The sequence below is a fragment of the Dufourea novaeangliae genome, unplaced genomic scaffold, assembly GCF_001272555.1.
Source record: "Dufourea novaeangliae isolate 0120121106 unplaced genomic scaffold, ASM127255v1 scaffold108, whole genome shotgun sequence".
Classification (NCBI taxonomy): domain Eukaryota; kingdom Metazoa; phylum Arthropoda; class Insecta; order Hymenoptera; family Halictidae; genus Dufourea; species Dufourea novaeangliae.
Genome location: NW_015374014.1, coordinates 2,505,235 through 2,527,449, shown reverse-complemented (window position 1 = coordinate 2,527,449; position 22,215 = coordinate 2,505,235). Strand labels below are relative to the sequence as shown.

Genomic DNA, 22,215 nt, shown 5'->3' with positions numbered 1-22,215 from the left:
CAAGATTATCTTCGTCCAACGCGAATGTGGAGAACTGTATTCGGAAAGGTAATAGAGTAGGAAGTCACCAGGTATCGATGAATCGCTTATCGCGGAAGAAGAGAATCGAGAAGAAACGGAAACGTTTTAAAAATGAAACAAACGATCCCAACTTGACACAAAAACGATCTAATTGTCAGTCAAACAATGCCCAGTTTTCCTGAAACGGAGGATCGAAGAGGATGAATTTTCGCTCAGTGAACGAACGATCCCCCGCCACGAAGCCAAACAGCGAAATGGCCAACGAAAGGGAAAAAGCAGCGGGGCTGGTGCAAAAGATCCGCGCAGACAGTTTTACATCGGAAATAGAAGAGCAAAAGTTGTTCGACTCGCTGATGACTCAGACTGTGTTTCACCCTGAGAAGACCGAGTCCTTGACCATGGTTTCGCTCTCGTATAGGAATTAGTGGTAATTATATGGGGCTAGCACCTGCACGCACTTGCAAAAACCCGGTACGCCCTGTTCGCCTGTTGCTTCTTCGCCTCGTTCGGTCACGGCGATGACGGTGACTCAGGAATAGAGATGAGCATTAGACTAGAGTTAGGCCGTATCTACGCTTCGGCTGAACGGATCCGTCTAATACTGCGATTATCCTACTTGAGAAAGAGGCACGTTCGAAGCACTTTTGTGGAAATTTGTCAACAAGAACAGAGATGGAATATTGTTGTATGGAAATGGTCAAAGTGTCTATAACTGAAAATAAGCACGATTATAAATTTTTGCAGGTTGAGAATTTGTTTTACAAATGAAATCATTTATGGGGAATCAGGTCTAGTACGAAACTTCTGAATAACAGAAAATATAGTAAAAGATGCAACATGCTGAGAGCGGACACAAGAACAATGTAGTTAGTAGTAAAATTACAATGAGCAAATTACAATAAAAAATTCATCTGTAGGAACAACGAAAGAATACATACTTAAAATCGAGGGAAGTCAACAATAGCGGAACATACGCAAAGAAACTTGAAACCGAAAAACAAATATATAAAATCTGTGCATTAATGATAATACAACAGATATTACAGACTAACATACATTATAAATTACCTGTAACATAAAAGAATGTAAAAAAAGATGAGTCGAAGATATTTATCATTCAATCCATTAATTTGAACAATGTATTTGCTGAAAGTTAATTAGATCGAGTGTAGACTCAGCTTTATGTAGAATATGTTAGAATCGTGCACCGTAGCAGGAAATAGCAGGAAGCAGAAAGAAACGTGCATGGTTGAAAATATCAACCTCGAGCAAAACAAATGAAGAAAAAAGTAAAACAAATAAGAATTTATGCAGAAACGCGCGATGCAACCTTCACTGTTACATCAGTTGCCTACATAACATATAAAACACCCGTTTTTAAGTTAAAAAAAAATATGTTTAAATTGTGGACTTGTGAGTTCTTGTGTTGTTCATCCTTGACAGATTCAATGTGATAATTACACTTTAGAAATATCTTTTAAAAATTATAATATACATTTGACAATATACAATTATATTATTATTAGACAGTGGGTGTTTATCCAATTTCGAATTTTTATAGGATATTTATGCGAACAAGAAACAATAAAAACGTGTCATCTCAATGAATAGTTGAGTATGTACGAAACAAAACTTTCTCTTTGTAGAACTTCATTATAGTTTGTATTTCATTTTGTTTTCTGTAATAGGTCTAGTCTAAATGCATAAAATCATCGGTAGATTACGGATTTTATGCATTTATAGTGCATATAAATATTAACATTATTACAAGAATTTTAATGCTGTTCAATAATGGTTTGCCTTTTTGCTAGATCTAACGAGTCACTTAATAGAAGGAATACATGTCTATTTTATTCAGGTTTCCTACAACCAATCTATGAAAATGTCAATTTGCATAAACATACGCAATTTATCATCGGTTTAATAAAGATTATATCTACGCTGGTACTACTCAAGATCTAGACAGGAGTTATGTATTCAAATGAATACCGAGATATAAACGAAACCAGTACATGCAGAAATTATTCTGTAGCTAATGTTACTGAAGTAATACAAAACAATTACGTGAAATGTTATTTTAAAACAGGATCACGCGTGAATGCTCGAAACATTTATTACACTTAATATCAGCTTCGCGAAAACAAAGTATGTATGCGACTGACTTCCGCACAAGCTAAATAGTAAAGTTTACTGCTCTATTACCAAGCATTGAAATCACCGGTGCTGCGAATACATTAATAATGATATTATCACCAGAGGTTGCGACGTTCTCATACACTACTGAGAAAAAGTTTATATTCAGTCTATAACATTTAAATAATAAACCTTCGTCAAATAAACAAATTTAAATAGGTACAAATAAGTGCATCCATTAGCAAAAGCAAAAACAGTTTAACGGAGGATACTGCATTTTACAAAACGTAATCCATATCGCACAGTTTTCTTTATATCCTTTTCACAATTTTTTGCATATTTCCCCTACTTCTCTTCTATGTCTTAGCAATAATTTTGTACTAGGTACTAAAACTAAATAATTATTAATGGTATTATCTACGGTTAGGTAGAAAGTTTGTCAAAAGATAAAACTTCTATGAAAATCAACATGTGATTCGAAAGTTTTAGCCAGTAACATAAATAGGTTAAAGTGTCATAAAAAAAGGCACATTACAGATCCAAGTATACAGATGCAAGTTAATTAAATTTGTTTTTAACTATTCCACCATCGAAATATTAATTCAAACACGGATCGTATTTCGAAAAATTGTTCTTTTTATTCGAAGTACCTATGTTCATTCGGCATTAATACAACGCTGGGCACGGCCGACCAATAAGTAGATAAAGTTCTGGAGATATGATTTCGGAATCATCTTGAGTGTTCTTGTTATATGTTTCTGTTAGCCTACCACTTTATGATATGTTTTCTAAACGATACTTCGTTATGATATCATGCACAGTCGATTTCCTAATTAATAATAAAGCAACAATTTCACGAGAAGACCTGTCACTTTGTGATAATTAGACTACGGATGTTTATGCAAATTCTAACTTTTGCAGATAAATTGTGGAAAACCAGAAATTAGCAGAGACTGACCTTCTTCATCAATGATTCTATTACTTTAAAAACAAATTAATACATTTACTAAATATACTTGAAGTCTCTATTTTATTCAATTCTACACATTCACTTATGCTATAAATGCATAAAATCCGCAGTGTACTGATAATCACTTGTCTTCGCAAATCAACAGACGTGTTTCGATACAGGTTATAGTTTCGCCGACGTACTTACCACTGATCTCAGTATTCTTGGGAGTATACATTCAGATTTAAACATTTAGATACCTTGAATAGTTCAAAATACAGAAATGGCCGGAAACTTTTGAACATACTAGTTTAACAATTTTTTCAATAAGAAGATTCAAACTAGCAAACAATTTTATAGTGCTGCATTATTTTGGTGTTTCATCCGAATTCGAGAAAAAATATTAGGTTATCCGTTTAAAAAACTGCGCATGCATATCTCGATAAAAAAGCAAAGTAACAAAAAACAAATTACAGTATTGTATGTCCCCCTGGAAACCATGCAACATTGGTTTCAAAAATTGTTTCTTAGAACAAATAACTTACGAGTTATTTGAAATCGTCACGTTACGAGACTCACCCTGCATGAAATTGTATTGTTCATTTCAATTTCTGCCATTAGAATCGATCACGCTGAATATACTCAAATAATTTACGACCACCTTAATCTTTTTGAGATAATTCGGCACGTCAAGGCCTTCCACTTTAGCGTCCTTCTCCAATCTATAGTTTATCTCCTACCGATTATTTACGACCACGGGAAGATTTTCGAAGCTCTCTGATCGCTGAAAAATTCGGAGGAGTAACGTGGGCGTGAAAAACTGGCCGCTGTTTCGGCTGGAAATATGTATTATTTACACGCGTCGAAAGCGGGCGCGTTCGTAAATTTCAACGGTAATGCCACGTTTACGACTCAATACCGGGAACAAATTCCGGCACGACGTAAAATCAAGTCGACGGGGGTTGTACACGACGGGTTCCCTGACCAGTCGGTCAGCCCCCGCTGCCTCTTTCGTTTCGTTATTCCTTTTACACGCCACCCACCCGCTTCTGAATTCCACTTTGCACTAAAATTCGCCTGCCTCGAAATACACGCTCGGCCCAGGGACGCTCGCGAAATTAAATCGGCAGGTTTACGAGATCTTCCCTTCCTTCCACGAACGTTTCAGTGGACAAACTTTGTCCCGTTCGTTCGACTGGCTTGGGTAGGTACTTATTTCGCGCTTTCATAATATGTACAGAGTGAAACTCTCCAAATAAACCATCTGGACAGTTTTTTAAAAAACAAATTCTAATTTTTATAGACTAATTTTGGAAATACATTTTTAGGTGAAACCGAATCAATGTTTTCGTTAAATATTACTAAAGTCTTTCTTGAACTCTGTTCAACACAATTAGCTGTATCATAAATTCGTAAAAGCCACTGTCTAATAATTTTAAGGCTGCCGTCCACTTGAGAGTACTATTACGACATACAACAAACAAACAGACTATTGACATACAATTGAGCGATCCACTCGCGACAGTCAATAATCTTCTATCCGACAGTCGCTCGCCGAGAATAAAACAATTTCGTATTCCTGCGAGAACTGTCGCGCGAGAAACATAATGTCCGGCAAGAAAAATTGGTGCGAAAACGAAATCAACGATTTAATTACGATTTGATGTAATTTTGATTTAATTACGCTTACAAGGGAACATCGGGGACTGATACACTCCGATTTTGATGAAAATTTGCATAAATATTTATTAGACTTATCTAAAATTCCAAAAAGAATGATTTTTTCTAGTCACAACACACTAGAGTCTAGCTAGTGCATACGATTCTGAGAGTTCTGTCAGACAGTAAGCTCTCGGCGAGCGTTCTAGCGACTATCTGAGAGTAAAAACCCTCGAAGCTACTTTCAAATGGATACACAACGTGACAGTACTCTAGAGAGCAACGCGCGCGAGAAACTCTCAAATGGACGACTGCCTTTAATGTTAGATTGTAGATATTTATGCAAATTCAAATGTTTATACAAGGTGTTTCCGAACTGATGCTACGATCCGAAATGATGTGATTGTGCTGTTGGATGACTAACCATCTGTTAGTCTTGAATCAACAGAGCGGTAGCCTGATAACTTCTATGCATCCGCCGTTTCTCAAATACGTTATCCGTTATCGCGGTAATCGGCAACGAACCCTTCGTTACCCCGATGGTTTTTCCATGTACCGACCCTGCAATACAGAACCTCAAAAACCCGACCGTTCGCCGAGACAACTTTCACCCGGATTCCAAAGGACGCCATGATGTCTTTTTGCGATACCCCGATTTCCCACACAGCCCCTTTCCAAATTCCTAATGTCGCCAGGATGTCTTCCCATAATATCCCTATTCCCTAGGTTATCCTTTTCTAAACTCCTCAAACTCAGCGTCAACCCCCTCCATACCGGAACTCCTTTAAATACTGGTCCCAAACAGGGGATCACACAGTCATTTTCCGAACTTCAGCAACATCACAACGTCACTCTGTCCAATTGTATTCATATTTGTAAATAATAGTTAAATAAAACGTATTAAAACCTAATTCGGAGTTACCTCGACGACACCGTCATCGTTTCGTTTTCCATTTCAAAGTCTGGTTTTATACAATGTTCAGTTTTTCTCCTATTTACTTGCTAAGGGCCTAAGGTCATTCGGCTCCCTCATAATACTACTGTATATAAGATCCCCGGAAAGATGCGGAGGCCAGATCTAATTCAGACACGAGACTCGCAACATCGTCAGTAATAACTCAATTCCATAGTATAGTGTACTTAGTCGTGTCTAAATGCAAGTCGTTTGCCGTAAGCCTTGCAGTTTCTGAAATACATTTATTATATTGTCATCAGCGTATTATTGACTTGCCAACATACACGTACGTCTTAAAAAACGTATAAATTTACAAAAGAAAGCAAGTTCTCAATGTCTCGAGATTCTATAATATATCAAATTCCAGAAAGAAGCTTCTGATTTGCGAGCACTAGACGACAAGGGTAGTTTGTATTGGTGCGCATCTTTGCATCGAAAAACGCGAAGATCTCCGGGGACGATACACGTCGGATTGAATTCGAATGGCTTTTGGCAGCAGGCGTAGTCGTTATTCTGATTTATTGCAGCCGTTCGCGCTGCCAACGCCGACAGAACGACGTAAAACAATAAAGACAGGGCGAAGAGGGGGCCCCGCGTAGCAACATTAAATAACGAGACGGCCGTGGCCGTGAAAGAGATTCGATCTAAAGTGCCGGTTACAATGTTGTCGTAACAACTTTCTTCGTCTCCTACCGCGGCGATCTATCACGCCCGTTCCAAACGCACGCGAGAACCTTTTATCAATCTATCGCGGCGTGCGTCCCAGACGACCCACACCGCTCGCGCGCGATCATCTGCGAACACCCTTCTTCCTCGAACCGATTGCTTTCTCCGTGGAAAATGTGGAGAAATCATTTTCACCGACAATAGGAACAACGTGAATAGTCCGTCGACTGATGTTACGAGAAATGTGGGTCAAACTGCAAAAAAAGTTGCCTACCCACCGAATTCAATAATTTTGATATATTGTAAAACTCGACATTTTGAACAACTTTTTCTTATACATATAACGGGGGGAGTTACTTAGTTGCAGAGATATTCGCGAAAAACTGCCGGTACTAGCACATTGAATTCTGCCTATAGTTGTGTTTATTTGACTGCAACAGAGTAACGATTCATTCTTAACAGAGTTATTAACGTGAATGGATGTTTAATTTTATAGAATTGCAAATCGATTATTATAAGGCTTCAAAGTTTGTTAGAGACAGCTCGAGAAGAAAAATAAGTCAGAGTTGATTAGAGACAGTTATTTTTTTCTTGAACTGTGTCTAATCAACTTTGAAGCATTATACTAATCGAGTTGCAATTCTATGAAACTAAACGCCCGTTCACGTTAATACTTCTGCTAGATAAGAATGAATCGTTATTCTGGGCCAGTCAAATAAACGAAAGCTAAGGTTAAGCTAAACGAAGCTAATTCAATGCACTAGTACCGGTACTTTGTCGTGAATATCTCGGAAACTAAGCAACTCCCCTCGTTACAAGTATGGGAAAAAGTTGTTCAAAATGTCGAGTATTAAAACATATCCAAAAATCATACAAACCGGAGGGTAGGTAGCATTACTACAGTCTCACCGAAATATGTTATAATGTACTGAAGCAACGCGGGATTTTAATCTTCAAATGGGATCGAATGGATAATTCTTAAAGAACAAGTTTCGAGTCTGTGGCATTTACAGAACTAAAAATGTACTGAAAATGTACAGTTTTTACGTTTTGCGCTCCAACTAGCAGTGTGGCTGGTACAACAACTAAAGGTGATCTATTCCAAATACCAGCTGTACTGTCAACACATTATCTTCTTTCATTTTACCATAAAAATTAATGTAGTGGTAGGAATCATCGGGCAAGTGCGACGGTATAATTTTCAATATTATCTTTGTTCTGAACAGGTTCATCGTTCAATTTTTTTGGCGAGACTCCACAAATATAACACGTATCCAAATTACGTTACTTACTGTACGTAAACATGTATCCAAATCGATATAAACAACACATATCGTTAAAACACTTACACTCTCGTTTATAAGTATTGGGACAGTTAACGAAGTAAATGTAATAAGGCATTACGAATCTGTTGAAAGTGTGAAATAAACATTCTTTAAGGAATTAAGGCTAACGTTAACAGCAAAAAGCACTTATTGTTAGACTAATATAAAGCAATAAAAGTCGTTACAATTATATAGTTTTTATGAAACATCATGTTTGTTACACGCAAAGTTTGTATTACAAACCAGATGTCCCAATACTAATGAACAGTACCGTATTCTTGTCTCTCGATGAGTTTCAAAATGTTCGTAAATCCATTGAAACAGTGATGGATAACAGGTCCTCAATTCGAAACGTAAACACATCGATTAATGAAATAACATTTCAGTCCCACTGATAGTTTACAAGCAGTATTGACGGCTGACAATTTACCAGTGGTTCTCAAACGAGCATACAGAAATAGATAAGTGACTTACCTTTCAGCTGCGTCGACTCGATGGCGAACATATTCAATGCCAGAAGCTGAAGCAACCGCGACCCAGGAAGCGGCAGCGGTGAATGCTGAAGAAGCGCTCTGAACTCTTTCAACATTTGGACTCCGGCTTCCTGGAACGTCTCCATTCTGAAACAAACAGCAAATTCATTTCCACTTACTATTTACGTCTAGCTTAATTTTGGCGTTAAAGGATTACAGAACGAAAGGACTAGTCGATCTACTACACGTGTAATTCATTCGATTTCGAAAATAGTATCGCAAACACTATCATGACTGGCAGACAATCCAGTACGATGGGAAGGCAGACTGAATAAATGAAAAGCAGTCGTGGCACGTATCAGTCACTCGACAGGATCTTGCATATTTTAGGGACTTCGGTCTGGATAAGGACATCGACCTCAAAATTGCAACACTGCGAATAATTGAGTAGGAACTTTTTGTGAATTTGGTTAAGTAGTATCTTTTCTGAACGTACCACTTCGTTATACATGTATGCTTTGGAAACTATTATATATTTGTACGTGTACTTTTAGGATGCCTTATTAATTTTTGATACATCATTAACTCACCCGGCGTATTTATAGTGCTAGATCTCTCTAATAGTATTAGAAACATTAAGGTCACCAGATACCATGGAAACATAAATTAATAAAATGCTTAATGAAACACTTGTACGAATCAATGTTACAAATTCTTTTGTTCAATAAGTGACAATTTATCAAACGCCAAAAAACGCTGAAAAAAAATTTGGGCCGAAGGGTCCATGTAAACTGACCGTTCTCCTTTAACAACTTTCGTTGTCCTAGTAGGTACTAAAATCACTAGATTGCGGATTTTTATGCAAAATCAAAGTTTTTTAAGTAATTTATAAAGACAGGCGCAATCGTAGAAATCGATTTTTCCTCTGAAGTATCTTATTGGATTTAAAATAAAATAGAAAACTCATTGGAGCTGATGAAACTTTTGTTTTTTATTGCATTTCACAGAGCTCTATAGGCTATAAATGCAAAAAATCCGCAGTCTACAAATCACAGACAACAAGATTATCTAATAATAAGGAATAATTTTCCATTAACGTTACATACAAACCATTTAATACAACTTAGGCACAAGAGAACGATTTTTCCTCTGAAGTATCTCATTTCATTCAAAATAAAATGGAAAACTCATTGGATCTGATGGAAGTTTTGTTTTTTATTGCATTTCACATAGCCCTATAGGCTATAAATGCATAAAATCCGCAGTCTACAAATCACAGACAACAAGATTATCTAATAATAAGGAATAATTTTCCATTAACGTTACATACAAATCATTTAATACAACTTAGGCACAAGAGAACATCCGGAATAGAGTAAGCCTCTTTGATCGCAGGTGTGAGAATTCGAGACCAGCTGCATGCTCAAAAAATATCAATTCAGTGGCAGAAATTTTATCACTGATGTACGAAAACCTGTCTTCACCAAAAAGAAAAGGAAAACATTTGTCGGCGCTTTTGAATCTCGTCCAGTGTCCGTTGTAAACATTTTCGACGCTTGTTCTCACCGCCACGAAATGCTTCGAACTGCATTCTGCCAAGTCCGAATCGAGTTTAGATACATCAGACGTTATAATTTGCCAGAAACAAACTCGTATCTACATTGTACGGAACCACGAGACGTTTACATTTAAAAGACACCATGTTCTTTCTTTTCTCGTGTCGTGCCCGCGTTACGGAACTTTCGCTGATAACCTTGACCTTGACTATTTTTAATGAAGAAAAGAATTATTGGCAATTTCAATATTGCAATTTTGTTATCGATTCAGTACCTACTAACTTTTGTTCTTAATATTCTTCTGTCAGATTACTGGCAGTTTCCGAAAAATAGTGGCGACCGTTACAATGAACACCCTGTATATCTATCTGTACGTACATCTACGGAAGGGCTTTCCCCGGCAATGCGAAGGGAGTCGCCGGTCTCCCAATAAATTGTATCGGCGCGACCAGAACGCCCCGTAACGAGGCGGACGAGAATCAGCGTGCTTTAATTAGAGTATCCAATTATTTATTTGCGAATTCCATGATAAGACGAGCGTGGCGGAGTGAAAACATCCACCGGGCCGACGGAGAATGCGCCCTGGTATGGGGATTTAATTAACCAACGCCGACGTTTTTCCGGCACCGGGGAAATTTATTTTGCTTCTAACAGTCCCCGATCGCGGGATCCGCGATCCGCCGTGCACGAGAACTTGCGTAATTACGATCATTTTAATTGGAAGATAGACTTACTATTAGGATGCGCCGGTCGCCCGGTAAATCGGCCCGATAAGCTCTTCACCTAATTGGATGAATTGTTTATGCTAACCGAATCAACGACTCCGTGTATAGTTTTCCTGTAACGTACGGTATCCACCTGGTCTTTAGTTAGTTCCCTTGTATTTTGGAAGGTAGGCGAATACATCACCCCGAGACGTCTAAAAATAGGTAAAGTTTGGGAAGTTTTTTCAATAGGTAATTCCTAAGCGAAAAGTTTTGAGTTTCCAGAGGACATAAATGTAGGTTTCAGCTTTATACGCCAATTTAAACAAAATGAAAATGTTACAAACTGGCGGAGTTATGCGCTAATTTCGCAACCTCTTCTGCTAGATTCTAGCTGCTAGAATATCGATTTCTGGTCGCCATGGACGGCACGGATTGGAACGTCTGAAATAAAGATTACTTTTTGATTTGTAAATAAGAATGTATTACTCACAATATAGCATTGGATTTTTCGATATCTCAATGATTTAATTGTTTCGAAACATTTAAAATTGATTTTTTTTTGTTTTGCAAAAAGAGATTTTTCTTCTACAAGCTGTCGGTATGTCTGTGTAACTTAAAATTTTCAAAACCATTTAGTAACATTTTTCAGTTTTAAAAATTGTGGAATAAAGCTGAAAGCTACATTTATATTTTATGGAAACTAGAACATTTGCAATACTAATTACGTATTGAGAAAAAAAAAGATAAAATTCCCATACATTACATATTTCTAGACGTCTCAAGGTGATATACCCCGTTAACCTTTAAAGAACGAAGCCTATTTTCGAAAGGTAAACGACATAATGGGATCCCTAAGATCCCCCCACTAAGAATTCATTACAATAGTTTTTAATATATTTCTGGTATTTTAATATTACACGGAGTTATATTATTCAATTAAGTTCACAACATTTATTTCTATAAATTTAATAAAAACCATCGTCATTTCGACATTATTTCTAAGTTATGATTTCTTAACAAAATACTTATTTTTCCATTCGATTATATAGATTTAATAACAAAATAATAATTAAATTACATTGTGCCAAAAATAAGTAAATGTCCCTCATCTTCTCGGTGAATTCGTAAATGAATTTGCTACACCAACAACAAGAATGTAAAACCACAGTAGACATTCTCGACGTCGCTCGACCAATTCAGCCAATTACTGTCCCACGCACTAATCACCCTCACATTAATATCCCCTTAAAAACAACAGAAGGCATGAAATCGGCTATGGAATTGTTCACCGAAACAATTCAAACAGTCGTATATGAGGCCACCCCACACACCAACAAGATAGCATACAATTATGAACAAACCGCCAGACCTATATTAAACAAAATCAAAGAAAAAACGAGCAGCAAAAAGATGGCAAAAAACTGAACTGTAGAAAATAAAAAGATTGCAAACAGATTTATACGACAAGTAAAATAACTTCTACTGGACCAAAAGATGAGAAAATTCCTAGCATTTGTAGAGAACCTAGACACCACATCAGCGATAAACTATTCTCTATGGAAAACAGTGTACACTCAGCACGAAGGCTCCCCCGGAAATAAAAATCGATTACGAGATAATTCTCACGGAAGAAAAAAACAAAACAAACTGGCTGACGAAGCGATGGATATCCGTAGTCGCCTCGCGCCAGGCATCGTGAAATTGGCATATTTCCAGCGCCAGGTTCTTAATAAAACGTCGAGCTTTACGACCCGGCCACGAATCAAGCTAAAGTTCCTCTTCGATGGTTTACGTACGCGATGGTATCCGCTGGACCGTGACTAACGTGCGAACGCGCGTTTGCTTTCGATTTTAATGGAAATTCGAGACCTCGCGTATACGTTCAATGGACTGGCCATATACTGGACAGTCTAGAGAGACGCTTATGGATTTTATATTGTGCAGAAGTGGTGTTGCGAGTGTGCAGAATAAAAAAAAACACACAGTTGTTGAAATGCTACGTCATATAGATATTTTATGTCAAATTTCCTACTCAGCGCTCCGATTTTTCCCCAAGTTAACATTGAAGATCGCAGCCAGAACGCTTGAATTGCATGCTTAACCATCCAACGAGAATATTCAGCACATAATAAGTAATATTAAATAACGGAATTATATTGAACTTGTAGTTCGTGGTTACAAATACAACATTATGTCTGTTTTTAGTAGGTACTCCTCTAAAACTATCATGAGATCATATTGCGTGCTTAATGTATTTGATTATCTGTATAAACTGCAATTACGAAAAATTTTTTTTTATTTTTCTTATACTTTTTAACAGTTCGCGATATGATTAAACCTATTTATGGAGTCATAAAATGACAAATCATAGTTGTCACGCATCTGAGACAGTACACTCTAATGAGCCTTAATGTGTCATAAAACATATATGGGTCATTCCACGTCAACCGAGACGATATAAAGGGAAAATTTTCGATCATGTCTCCAATTTTGTTCACGTTTTATGGCGTAGAAACACGCGTAAATTTAATTTAGACTTTTAAAATTAATATTTCTGGAAATATAAACGATTAAAGATTGCACAAAATGCTTAAAATTGGAAATGCACTTACATACAAAAATCAATATCTTCAGTTCTGTTTAGTTTACAGACTTCATCTTGAGCTCATTTTGAAGCTCTTGAACCACACTTTCATTTCGTACACACTAAGTTCAGTTACGAAAAGGTATTACATTTGGTACAAACACATATATAACATGAAATTTTCGAAACTTTTATACTTCGATAACATTTTGAAATAAATATGACGTTACTCCTTGATTTATCCTGTACCAATATGGTAAGTTTCAGGATGGAGAAACAATGGAATATACTTTAAAATAAATAATTAACCGTGCCATAGACGCAGCGCGCCAAGCTGCTGCGCGTTTGGGCGTATGGCAATCAGAAGTAAGTGTACGAACGGTTTCTTTGATGGCATTCATGGATTTCATTACTTTAAATCAGTTTCACACAATAAATTAATAGCCAAGAAGTTTTCAACTGATACAGAAGAACATTTATAAAAAAAAGTACTATAAATTGTGATCAAAAATTTTCTGTCCCGGTTAACGTAGAATGACCCATATGTGATATGCTAGAGTTGTGGCCAGAAGATTTTAAAAAACCTTGCAGTCGAGTGATTTAAAAAACAGAATACTGAAACTGCGGTATGCAGTTTCAAATGTACAGGTGAATCGTCGCACTCATGAAGAAAATAAAGTTGTAGAAAAATAGACATTATCATGCAATTCAAGTTTTCCGTCTACAGTTTCTTTCGATCTCTGACCAAATTCGAGATATAACTCGTCCCAATTGTGAGACGCACGCTGTATAAACTCTGCTTAGTCCGTGATACTTATTCATTCATCTTTAACACGAAGTTTCCAGGCCTAATTTATCTCAAACAAGAATTAACAGCCAGTATTAACGTTCTACTTTATGTTAATGTAACAAAAAATCAGTCAGTTAAAGTCAGAGTGATGGAGTGGGAGAATGTTTTTATTTCAGGAGAGCATTATTTGTGTAATATTTTAGTGCTAATTGCAGACGATTGCTTGTGTTTATATTGGGTATATATGTATAAAACATATATGTATAATAAAGAATAAATTTATGTAAGTAAATAACGTATAAATATAAACTTATTTGTTTCTATGATGTCTGACTTATCATTACGTCCTTGACTCATTTACAAAACATATAAATATTAGCAGTTAATCGGAAATTTCTAAAACTATCACAGACTTACCAGAGTTTACCATATAATGTAGAGGTTTCACCGATTATGGTCGGATAGACAACACGTTAAGCGGCAAAGTTTCAGAGACTTCAGCCACTTTTCATGTCAACCTCGGTTATTATACTTTCGTAACTATCTACCCTTCAATTTGCAAAATAGTCGACAAGCTGCAACTTGTACGCAACTGAGTACAAGCTGTTATTACACAAGTCTATGTAACGCCAAACGGCGCAATAGCTACTAGTTCGCAGTGCTTATTAGAGATGCTTGTAACACGTTTGCGTGCAACATTCTGCGCGGACTTCTTGACCACGTCGTAAACACGCTATAATTATTAACACCGGATAATATTCTTCATTGAGCTCGCCTTATCTGTCCATTACAAAAGCTTTGTTTGTTTATTTCTAGGTGTAACCTGTTTCTGTTGCAAGGACTCTAGTTGGAAAGGTGTGTGCTTGCTACTGGAGGCGTATGTTAAAATGACAACATACTATCATTGTTATTTGGTCTCAAAAATAAAGAATCTGAAGAGTTAAGCTACAATGAATTACTGACTGAAGCATATGAGGAGTATGAGAAATTTGATTAAATTATTGACTGAAAAATGTAAACAGTATACGGAAAGTGATTAAATTATTATTCACAGAATAGGAAAAATTTGTGGGATTTGACTAAATTATTAACTAAAGAATATGAAGAAGTTTGAAAAATCTAATGGAAACTGTAAGTTTAACATTTTGTGTGAAAGACATGGTTGATGATTTAAAAAATTAGCTGGTAAGAAATTACTACCTTAATGCCTTCAATGAACTTTTACTTAACATAGAAACTACCAAATCAATCAAAATTACTGAATTCATAAAGTCTTATAAAGGTCATTACAATGTTGCAACGGGGCAATTTCAGAGATTTTTCGCTACCCTGCTTGCAATATAGAAATGAAGAAGTCAATTAATTCATAAAGGGTATAGCAGGATAAGGGAATCAAAAGTATGCTTAGACTGATTTGGTTCCATGATATATCATTCGATACCTTATAAAAAAGAAACAACCTGTGTCATATTTCAACCCTGTATCTCAACCAGGAGGACTATTTTCCATAGGGAACAATAATGGTACGCAAAAGTTCTGTACAAAATCTGATCGACAATGCTCACTGGGGTATGTAATTGAGAATTTTTTACAACTTTTTAATTCAGAATCCTAGTTGTGAAAAAACAAAAACGCAAATAATTCTCTCGTTGCAATTCATGTTACACGATTTTGGGTTGAGCAAATTAGACCCAGTCGAGTTCCTCAGCCCGGACTAGTTTCATTCAAATCCTTCGCTATAGGGTTGGTCAGATTCAAGTTACTCTGTCCTGGAGTTATCCGGTTTCACTCGCTGGATTCTAGGTTGTTCCAATTCGATTATCACAACAATGTATCCTGTCGATTTGTGTGTTCCGACGGTAGTTTGTTGTGCAAACTCTGAACTGTATATACAAAGCCTATAATTATCGGTAGTGTCTACAAAAAATACACTCCAGCGGAATACATCACCGAGTGACTGTGCGACTAAATAAACAAGAAGTAAAGACACCACGACTATAGTCGAGTACTCGGAAAGAATACTAATGATCGGTACTTTTCAGGTCAGTTCGCCAAGCGGCAATGGTGTAAGGTGGCTCGTTACAGCGTATAAGGTCTCTATGTGTGGGGTACACCACGCGGTAGCTTTGGCATCCTGACCTCAGGCTCTTACTTACACGACGATCTTACCGTAGTAAGGTGATTTCCTGATGTACGCTTTCCTCTGACATTACCAGTTACTTATGGGGAGAACTGGGCAATGCTATGGAAAAGAGAGGCAACGTCCGAGGATTTATAGCATTCTTCGATCGACCTTTGCCGGGGATAAATTTGAGCGGAGCGCGACCGCGTACGCCGCGACACGAGAAGATAACCCCAATGGCGAGATGGACTCTTGAGTTTCGTCAATGATGAATACATAAACACCTTGAAGAGTCGAGAACCTTGCTGAATATCGACGATAACGTTGTACCGCTATCTTACATGAGAATTATCACCGAGACACGTTGATGAATTGATGGCATCAACGACCTTGAGCGCCTGAGGTCGTAGTGTCGCAGAATTTGCATTTTACAGTCACACTCCATAATGCACTAACGCAAACATACACACGTATAATAGGTACCTCTCCTTCGCTAATTCGGTCTTTAGAAATAAATCAAAATTTCCTCATTTAACAACCGAGAAAACTAAAGTGTTTTCCAGATATTAACTCGTTAATTGAAAAAGACGACAGTACACGTACTTATTATTAGTTGTTGATTTTACTAGATACCGGAAAAGGTTTGAACGGTTTTGTAGTGCGAACCTCAGGCAATTGTAACTTTCTTAAAATATAATTGTATTCAACCATTACGTACTATTTAAGTTTTGGATTCACTATTAAGTTATCACAACGACAAAAGGTTCTTTCTAAAATGTATGATCTATAGATTGTGAATTAAATTCCTAATATTAGGATGTTGGGGAATAAAATTCGTTTTTAATCATAAAGTACGAAGTGGTATACTTCAGCCCAGAATAAACTTCATTGACACTAGAGCTACCAAACACATCAACATAACGAATTTCAGATTTCTTATTTTACATTACTGAAATCATAAAGGCGCTATTATCGTAAATTGTCAACTTTTAATTCATCGTATGTTTGAAATTTCTCTATAGTATATTACATGGCATTATTCAGAGTATGTAAGTTAACTTGATTACCTGGAATAATGGCTGAACGGTACACTTTATGAAATTTTTGAGGTGTGGGACTTAAATGGCATCAAGAGGCATATCATATAAGGTACGTGTTTTTTTGTCAGTGGAGGCATTTCTAAGATTTCAAAGTCATATTGATTTTTTTTAACGAAGTGACCTATTTGTTTGTACCATATCTCGATAGAGTATCAAATTCGGAATATAAATGTGTTGACCTTCATACGTCCTACACCTAATAGTTAACGAGATATTTACAAAATAATTTTTAATAATATGTACTTACTATCTGGAAACTATAGGTGCTCGAACTACTGACCCTCAACTTCAATACAGTGATTTCAATACAGTGATAATTTTGTAAATATCTCGTTAGCTATCAGTTTTAGAACGTATGAAGATTAACACATTTTTACTCAGAATTTAATACTCTATAGATCCATGGTACAAAAAATAGGTCATTCCGTTAAAAAAATCCAGGTAACCTTGAAATCTTTGAAATTCCTCCACTGACACAAAAACACATACTTTATAAAATATACCCCTTAATGCCATTTAAGTTTCATACCTCAAAATTTTCATACAATGTACCGTTGAGTCATTATTCGAGGTGATTAAGTTAGCTGAGACACCCTGTATAATATAGGTACAAATTAATTTGGTGTACATTCAACTGTGGCAGGTGTAGTGCCAATTACATTAAAAGCCATTAGATGTTACGTATTCTGACACTGAGAAACAAATTTGTTTATTCCGCTGTAGTAGAATTTTGAAGCAAATGCATTCTTCAGAGAACACACTGTATATTAATAAGCTATATTTTTTTTTAAATTACAGTGACTATACGATTGCACCGAAGAATTGAGGGGCTCATAGCAAAAACGAACCTTCTTAAATGTTTCACTGTTTGTGGTAACAGATTCTAGATACTATCAAAACTATAGATACTAACAGATACTATCAAAAACGACCTATACTTTAATTTATTCTCAAAAGAAAATAGTTCGACTCTTAATATTCTTAAAGCTGCCAGGGTATGTCATACTGACAGGTGTCGTGTTTGTTACGAGCCACTGAATCGATCAATCAAAAACGTCTTATTTCTTCCCTTGATCAAACACTGAAAAAACGACCCCTCAAAAATCAACCTTACGCTACGAACTCAATTCATCACGCCAGAACGTCCCACGAAAGCCGTGAAGTCCGAATCCGAACGAAAGTAAACCTGGCCTCTTTCCCATAGCCGGGTATCTTCGCGATCGGGTTTGCGAAAAATCGACTGGAGAAGAAAGTTCGAGGGAGGCACCGTTAGAGCGATTATCTGGCGATCAAAAGCGGCGAGGTCGGTCTGGCCTGGCGAGCGCTGGAGAAGAACAGGGGGAGCCGGTATACGTGACGTTGGAGAAGATAGAAGCCAGGGGAGGGGGGAGGGGCAGGGGTTAGGACGAGAGCAGAAGTAAGAAGAGGAGATTCTTCTTCTCTTCTGGAGGAGGAAGGAAGGAGATGGAGGTGGAAGCAGAAGGAGAAGACGAAGAAGCTGGAAACTTAATGCTCGTGGTACCGCGCGGCCACACCGTGACTATATCGGCGAAGGAATGGTTATGGTGCCCGGCCCACGCAATCCGTGGGTCATGGACCATGATCTATGGAACACGCCGGAATGCCCCGTTATGCGCTAAAGTGCAAACTTGTTAGTCATAGAGAGTTGCTCGATGTCGATGGGACAACGTAGGCTGCCGAGGGGGCCAGTGCGCGTCGTTCGGCGTGCCCTCGACGCCGGTGCATCGACGCAGAGTCGGAGAAAACTCATGAGGTGAATCCCACCGTGGTTCCCTCCTCCTTTTGTCTACTATCTCCGTTTCACTTGTGCGCGCGCCTATGCTTCGCACACCGGCACAGAAACACAGACCGGCGTCCTCCGTGACACCGTGACCACGGGTCGTGGGGATGCGCCGTTATGCCCTAAAGTATAATTCTCCTTCTTCCTCAGGCCAGTCTGTCCAACTCTCTTCTACGTTCCGCCGGTTCTTCTGGTTCTCCTTTTTCCTTCCTGCCCGCTACGCACACTCGAGGGTTCTTCGAGGTCCCTAGCGAAACCTCGCGATGCGTGAGGAACGTGCCAATTGTGTCGCTGAGCGGAATCGCAAAAAGGGCGCACGATGCTTTCGATGTGTTTCAGGGAGATCCTGAATTGAATACGATGGCTTGGGTTGCAGAAAAGATTATAAGTTCTTGAAGCTTTAAATGTAGACGGATGCGATTGATGCATAGAGTAAACGCACCTAATATCGCCTAGACAAATTCAAATCGTTCTCAATTGTAGTGTAACTGATACTTTTGTATTTAATCGGTAGACTGCGGATGTTTATGCAAATATAGAATTTTATGAGTTAAGTTTTTGAAACTGGACGCAAAGAAAAATTTATTTACCCTCTTAAGGGACCCAATAGGTTCGAAATAAGAAGATATCTAAATTAATTTTCTGAAACTTTTTATTGTACTGAATTTCTGACAATCGGATATTCTATAAATGCATAAAATCCGCAGTCTACTAATCAGTCTCGAATAAAAAAGAAATTGTTTGTGTTCCATGTGTGGCGAGTTAGAACTGTTAAAATCTAAGATTTTCAATCGCGATTAAAAGAAACCAAGGCAAGCAAAAACGAGGATCGTGAACCAGTGCACATAATATCGCCCAGTTAAAAAATATTGATTAATTCATGTATTTATGAACTTTTAAAGTTATGTTCGTATCTGCTAGATACGCGTGTAATCGAATAGAACTTGGCTAGCACGTCTGTTCACTGCATTCCGTTTCTACTTACTACCATGACTACATAGTGCTGTCGGAAAGCTCGAATATTCGGGTAACTCGAATATCGAATCAAGGCGAAACTCACTTTTCGATCCGGGTCGAGTACCTACTCGAAAGAATCGTGTTTTGGGCGGCTCGAAAGAACCGAGGGGCTTGAAAGATGCAAGCAACTTAAATATATTTCAAGATAGAAATTTTTTAGCTACCTCAATGCATTATATGGATGTTTGCTTCGAATACTACAACCAGTGTTAAGAGAAGGTGTCGTATAATAATTATTTTCCTGGGTTAACTTGTTATGGTTGTTAAATTGCTAATGACACTGGCCACCATGAATAGTGGTATATTTGTTAATTATCATGATCTTGTAAATATTTAATTTAATTTAATTTAATTCTTACAGGTAAAATATTGCATAATATGTACATGATATTATTTTACAGATATTTAATTACCCTTTAGAATATTTTATCATAGTTTCATGAATTTCGTAACGTTAGTCATAATGTCTTTTGTTATGTAATTATAAACGTGTACATATATTTCTCTGTATTTTACCTTCCTTTTCTTCATACTTTTCTTTCGTTTTTCTCGTGTATCTTTTTTTATTTCTCTGTAAGTATTAATTAATGAACGAGCACTTCCTCTCCTTGAATTGTATATTTTTTTTATATACCTTTCACTTTCATTTCTTTAATACAAATTAGTATACTTTAATTCTCGGTCGTTCTAGTGTTAAGGGCCCGGGGTGATTTACGATAGGCATGACGTCACGCTGTAGGGGGCCCGTCGTTGCTGTGTTTACTGTTTACAGCCCGGTAAATAGTTGGACGTTCGATCGCTTATGTTAGAGTCGGAGTGATATTTTCCAACATTTCGTTTTTTTTATCAACAATAAACATGTTTTAACTCGAGGGATCAGGATTATTAAAGCGATGATTTCGCAATTGTTAAGAATTATGTAATTTTATCTTGACCCTATAATGCCTGAGCCTCGAGCTGTCACGTAAACGTCTAAGGGGAAGTATCGATACTCATTTTATAATTGACGAAATTGTCGACTCTCATTTGATATTTCACTAAAATATTGACATTTGTCTGATATTACTTCGAAAGTGCCGACTACAGAAAATGTGGTATATTTTGACAAGATGCATGAAATACGTCAAAATAAGGAACAACACTCGTGTAAATAAAAAGGAAGTTGACGAAAGCGTATCACTTATAATATTTTATGTTCTATTTCTCATATGATACTGATTTATACGGAACTTAATATTGGTCATCACGGCTTCATGTTTAAGGCGCTCGCTAATCATGTCTAACTCTTTACCAAGAACATATTAATATTTAAGATTTTAGTTTTACATAGCGCAGAAGGTACGTTTTAAACATCTCAGTTTCCTAAATCATATCTAAATATAAATATATTACATATAAGTATTTACAATTTGTAAATTTAACTACGTTAATAAATTTTTATGTAAGTTATGTTAATTTGCAATACCAACAGCTGTCAAACTGATATGACATAAGTAACAGGATTAAAAGGAAACGGTGCAAGTTAAAAAAAAAGTGTCATTTTAAAAGATAGAAAGATGCTTGAAACTGCTGGACGAAAATAGGTATACATGATCACGACCACGCGAAACGGTGTGTCCATTATCCGAGTCGATTCAATAATGCAGAACAATATCGATGACAACTGGTCCGATAATAAAAAAGTGTATCGACAGTGAGATCGTTCGCGGTGTTGGTGAATAGCGCTGCTCGAGCTATTCAGATCCTGTGATCAAGATAGAATCCGGCCGCATTATATTTACATCGCGCATGGTTGGTATTGATAGCCAATTAATCTTCGCCCGTAATCACGCCACGCCGATTGACTGGATGACAGGGGGCGGCAGAAAACTGAGGGACGTGCAGACAATTTGTTTTCCTGCACGGACACAACGCTTCTCTTGCTTTTATTCGTACGTGATAGCTATAAGCTGCGGGAGACGGGGGGGGGGGCTGGACGAGGAAGCGTTACAACGTCCCTTTTTTCGATCGCCTTTTTTCAAGAATAAATTAACGCTTTTAATCGTTTATTAATGTGATGAACTCATGCATCTCGATCTCCATCCGAATACTGGCATTAGCCCTCTGCGGACGATCGACGCATATACACTGTGTCTCATGAACTCTGTCCACTTCATCGAATTTGAGCATAAAAAATTGGACATTCCATTTCAAAAAACAAAGGTGACCTCTAGATCTTACCTACGTTTCCACTTGCAAGAATACCATTTATACCATATTGTGTAGTTTCTTAAACCCTACAACTTCTGTAAGTAACATTTTCTCGTATTGTTCGAAATAACCAAAATATTTAGCTGGACAGAGTTCGTGAGACACAC

At 37.2% G+C, this 22,215-nt stretch overlaps 1 protein-coding gene across 1 annotated transcript in view; it reads right to left on the bottom strand.

Moving 5' to 3' along the window:
* The window catches only part of LOC107188725 (telomerase-binding protein EST1A-like), a 125,784-nt gene that overhangs the window by 68,151 nt on the left and 35,418 nt on the right, over positions 1-22,215 (bottom strand). Inside the window, exon 17 of the mRNA XM_015577068.1 lies at positions 8,183-8,328. Within this exon, the coding sequence (XP_015432554.1) occupies positions 8,183-8,328 (146 nt within the window). The remainder of the gene's footprint in view (positions 1-8,182; positions 8,329-22,215) is intronic.